The sequence below is a fragment of the Aristolochia californica genome, unplaced genomic scaffold, assembly GCF_029961685.1.
Source record: "Aristolochia californica isolate CCGP_79_NKW_82.1479 unplaced genomic scaffold, dmAriCali1.0.hap1 SCAF_12, whole genome shotgun sequence".
Taxonomy (NCBI): domain Eukaryota; kingdom Viridiplantae; phylum Streptophyta; class Magnoliopsida; order Piperales; family Aristolochiaceae; genus Aristolochia; species Aristolochia californica.
In genome coordinates this window covers 16124676-16129111 of record NW_027181793.1, presented here as the reverse complement: position 1 = coordinate 16129111, position 4436 = coordinate 16124676, and the positions used below count along the sequence as shown (strand labels likewise).

At 39.4% G+C, this 4436-nt stretch overlaps 1 protein-coding gene across 1 annotated transcript; it reads right to left on the bottom strand.

Moving 5' to 3' along the window:
• Nucleotides 1-543: 543 nt before the first annotated feature.
• LOC137945825 (inositol oxygenase 1-like) lies at nucleotides 544-3059 on the bottom strand. Its single transcript, XM_068791871.1, has 11 exons — nucleotides 3009-3059; nucleotides 2751-2883; nucleotides 2572-2653; nucleotides 2225-2429; nucleotides 2067-2126; nucleotides 1863-1915; nucleotides 1649-1771; nucleotides 1488-1557; nucleotides 1059-1137; nucleotides 875-956; nucleotides 544-781 (listed from the first exon to the last, which is right to left on the bottom strand). Exons 1-11 carry the CDS (start codon nucleotides 3019-3021, stop codon nucleotides 755-757), a joined length of 927 nt encoding a protein of 308 aa, XP_068647972.1. The 5' UTR covers nucleotides 3022-3059; the 3' UTR covers nucleotides 544-754.
• Nucleotides 3060-4436: the final 1377 nt, after the last annotated feature.

Here is a 4436-nt window from a genome sequence, read left to right as displayed (position 1 = left end):
TAATGGTAGTGCTCTTGTTGCTTTGAGAAAAAAAAAAGGTTGCTTTGCCATAGCTAGTGATTTAGGGTTTAGGGTTTAGGTGCCTCGATGTTCAACTTCAGATGTTTGCAATAGATTTTGAAAGAATTTACATAACTCATGGCAAACTCTACATCAGTCACTCTAGCCTAGCCATAGATGCTTAGACACTAATTGTATCAGTTGAGGGAAGAGAGGGATATGAAGCCTGAGACCTTTGCCAGACTCTTCCTGCTTGATTTCGCCATCGGCAAGGCTTGCAAACAATAAATACAGATATAAGGCTAGCCTCCATATGTGGCTCCGAATGCATAGGGAAACCCAACCTGATTCCCATCAGCTTGACATAAATTGATCGACCTTTTTCTTTACTTTAACCTGGCTCAAGTGATAAATGACCTTTTTCATTTGCATTTTAACCTTTCAACTTTGTACTAAAAAATCCTCAATGAAAGATAGGGTATTTTAGTGGCCATGCATGTCTGCCTCCATCAGACTAAAAAAGGGGAGGGAAAAAGTTGCTGATTCAAAGGAACACGCTTTATCTTTCTTTATTCGTTTACATTATTTGAAGCACTAGTTACATAAAAAAAATTAAGCCACTGCTAGGACCCACACCCATGTTTATTCCTCAACATGACCAAACCAGAAAATGAACATTTATAGAGTATTAAAGGGGATATAATTCTGCAACCAATTCAAACATCTACTGAAGACCATCTGAGGGTTTCATCATTCACCACCGGAGCTTCGGAGGGAAATACTGCATTGGAGAACAAAACACAGGAGGATTTAGCAAAGGGAAATAGAGTGAAGGAGGAAAAGGGCATCGTTAAAACTTGTCAAAAGAACAGACCTTGTCTATGAGAGAAAGATAGTAAGGCTTCACTTGTTCCTGGTTGATCTTCACCTTACCTTTACTGTATAGGTCGTATTTGCTGTATATTCCAAGCAAAAAATAAATTTATTCCATTTACTCTTTACATGTATTTGAAAAAAAAAAAATTATTCCGATTCTAATGTCTAGCAAACCCACTCACGCGAAGATTTGGAGCCACTTAAGGTTTTCCTTGTCCTCGTCATCCATCAAATATGTGTAAGCTCCATGGGTGTATAAGGCTGCAAAGTGCAAATGGTAATATAGAAATGTGACTATTTATAGAGTTTACAAGAGAGACAGTAGAAATTACTATTCTTCAAAGTTTGAGTCTATTTGGTACTTGTATTCCGATCCTTATCTTTATCTCTATCATGAAGTGAAGTGTACAAAAAAAGTATCATAAGTTTGAGTCTATTTGGTACTTGTATTCCGATCCTTATCTTTATCTCTATCATGAAGTGCACAAAAAAAATATCATAAGTTTGAGTCTATTTGGTACTTGTATTCCGATCCTTATCTTTATCTCTATCATGAAGTGCACAAAAAAAATATCACAAGTTGATAAAAAAAAATCAGACAAGGAGATTACATGCAAAGGAGTGGAATCTGATAATGTAGAGTGCCACGGGAGGTAGGGTTGTTTTGTTCCCCTTGGCTACCTGTAAAAAGTAACAAAAAGGTAAGAAACTGTCTGAACCAAAACTTGGAATCAGACCGAACCGGTTAAAACTGAGTCAAGGTGTGAGTTACCAGATACATGTACTCGTCATGGCCCCATGTCATTGTGACATTCTCGAATCCACAATTTTCAGAGTAGATTCCAAGCTTTGTTGAATAAATCGGGTTGCTACTGTCTGGGTTTTCTTCCAAAAACTGCCACCATTCACCCAGAACTCATTAGCTGTAATTTTATTTAAAACTCGTTAAAATTTCCTCGTGAGCTGTATCTGATCACGTATGTTACCTTACGATGAACAACAGACCCATCGAAAGCGCAACCAAGAGGGAATGTATCACCTTCAGAAAGAAGAAGAAAATGAGAATGAAGTTTACGTAAATATAATTCTTGGTTGATGCATTAATGGATATTCAATTAGACAAGTCCAGAAATAGCTGGTTGAAGATGTATAAAAGCAGAATGTGTGCGAAAAACAGACCCAAATCTTACCGACTACACACCATTGAGGCTCTCCACCAAATTTTGGATGCAGCAGAACCTTACCCAGATCTGAATCCGCTAAAAAATGCGTTAGAAATTCATTTGGAGCTATCAAATTTTATGGGTTTTAATCGCGAACTGCAAGAGAGAGAGGATTGCGGACTGACCGTGGATGAGTGCAGTGAGGTGAAGCCAGTCTTCATCCGGATAATCTTTACGGATGGCTTCGGCAGTCTGAAGAAGGTGTTCGATCTGTGGCTCGTCTAGATCCGGATCGCTCTCGTCAATGAATGCGTTCAGGAGCTCACAGCATTCCCAGATGCTCATCTCGGCTCTGTTCAGTTTACTGTACTTCTCCTTCTTCTTCGTTGCCTGCACAATCCATCAATTAACAACAATATATCTTTCTCTGTTTCAGCTAGCTTAGTAGCCATATTTACTGTCTCTCCCCCTCTGCATATATATATCTTATATTACATTATATTATATTATGTATATATTCAGACGGAATTACCAGTTCATAAGTCTGGTTCTTGTGATGCTTCCTGTAAAACTCATCCACAGTCACTTTCCTCGGGCTCTCCTTGACATAATCCCTTAACACGCACCCAGAAGAAAAATGTCATCTTGTATGATCTTAATGATTCGAAGCAAAACCATCAGTGCAGCAGTAGATAATGAAGAGGAAGAAACCTGAAGGAATTGCAAAATGCATTGCGCTCCGGGACGACGAATCTTTCTTTAAGCTCCATGTTTCCATTACAATTTTCGTCTTCCATGAGTGCAGCTTCGGTAGCGGAGCCATTGTAAGGACCAAGAACTACCTCTGCATGCAGAGCGATCGATTACAGGCTCAGAATGTTTTGATGGATTCAAGCAAGCAATGCAACCCGTCTCTGAAATGGTTTAGACAAGTTGGAGAGTCTAGAAGATAAAGCTAGAGAACATTACCTGGAATAGTCATGGTGGAATTACAGGAATATGACTGCGGGGTTTGGGAAACGAAATTGGAAGGCAGTGAGGATTGGTGAAGGTGTGAAGGTTTTATAGACGAGTAGGCGTAAGTTTTTGGACAACTCGAAATTCAACAAAAACTGAAACAAAATGAAGATGAAACATAACAAATTTGATAACATATACGGATTTTAGACGTATCCACCATTGAAAACAAATATAAACAAATGCTGATAAGAAAAGGATCGAATCAATTTTGTTCATGGAAATCTCTGAGAAGGTAGAGAACATTGCATTGCTCGGTTTTTCCATGTAAACGTTTTACAGGTGCGATGAACTCAGTTATTTCAGTAGCTTTCTAGCTCGCTAGAGTTTAACTTATGACCGATAAGAAAATCAGGTAACTCTTATAAAACCTGAATCTGAACGACTTTTTAGCATCTAACGTGTTCTGGACGTTAATATTAAAGCCGTCGTCGCTGACTAGAACTTTGAAGTGGAAGGTAATTTTTTATTAAACAAATAATTGGATAAGCGAAGAAATGGATTGCTCCCTTATCAGGGTATCTGATCCGACTTTGTTGACAAGTCGAAACGAAGAAGCCAGCCTTTTAGGTCATCAATTTGATAGGAGCGCCTAGCCGAAGTGGCGAGAGGATAAATCGATCATTGAAAGACTAGCGGACGCACATGAAACTGATGATTCATACGGAAGCGACAGCTTCCAGAATCAATCAATGCCCTCCGTCTTGTACAAGCAGATTTTTCGTTGATCAATCATCTGTCCAAACTGCCGCTGGAAACAATGCTATCTCCACGTAAAGCTGAGTCATTCCGTTCAACGACGCTATCGTCTCCACGGTATCATGGCGTGGCGCTCGTGATTAAGAAACAGAAGCAGAAGAAACAACCATGTGATTTTGCTGCTCTTTCGCTGCTGTTGGAGGTAGAGGAAAGACAGCGATCCTCATTGATTTCGGATCCAGAAGGTTCTCTACTACATGCTATCTAGATTAACCGATTTACAGTGTAAAATCCTAAATTGCGGTATCATCGTGGGATATTCTTGACCAGAGTCGTTGTCAGATGGGGCCTATTCCTGTTACGGACAATGATTCTGGAATCTCGACTCACTGCCTCGTCAGATGGGGCCTCTTCCAGACACCCAGATCAGAGAGAATCAGGAAGAAATTTTATAACACGAGGCCGGTGGATTTAAATCACCGAACTGTCTAATAAAGCAACTTGGATGCATGTATCAGTGGGTACTAACCTCATAGTTTGACGAATCGGCCTCTCAAGTTAAAAAAAAAAAAAGCACAAAATCCAACGTATATAACCATGCATGCGTGATGAAACACACTCAATATCGTAGTTCAAATGGTATTTAGGCATAACAAAATGGAGAATAAAAACTTAAAAAGA

Bases quoted from the DNA above. Each gene is read 5' to 3' on its own strand.
- LOC137945825 (XM_068791871.1), bottom strand. The intron at 2,430-2,571 runs GTAATTCCGTCT...TGGATTGTGCAG, and splicing joins AGAACCAGACTTATGAACTG to GCAACGAAGAAGAAGGAGAA. The intron at 1,138-1,487 runs GTAATCTCCTTG...TGCACTTTGCAG, and splicing joins CAGATTCCACTCCTTTGCAT to CCTTATACACCCATGGAGCT.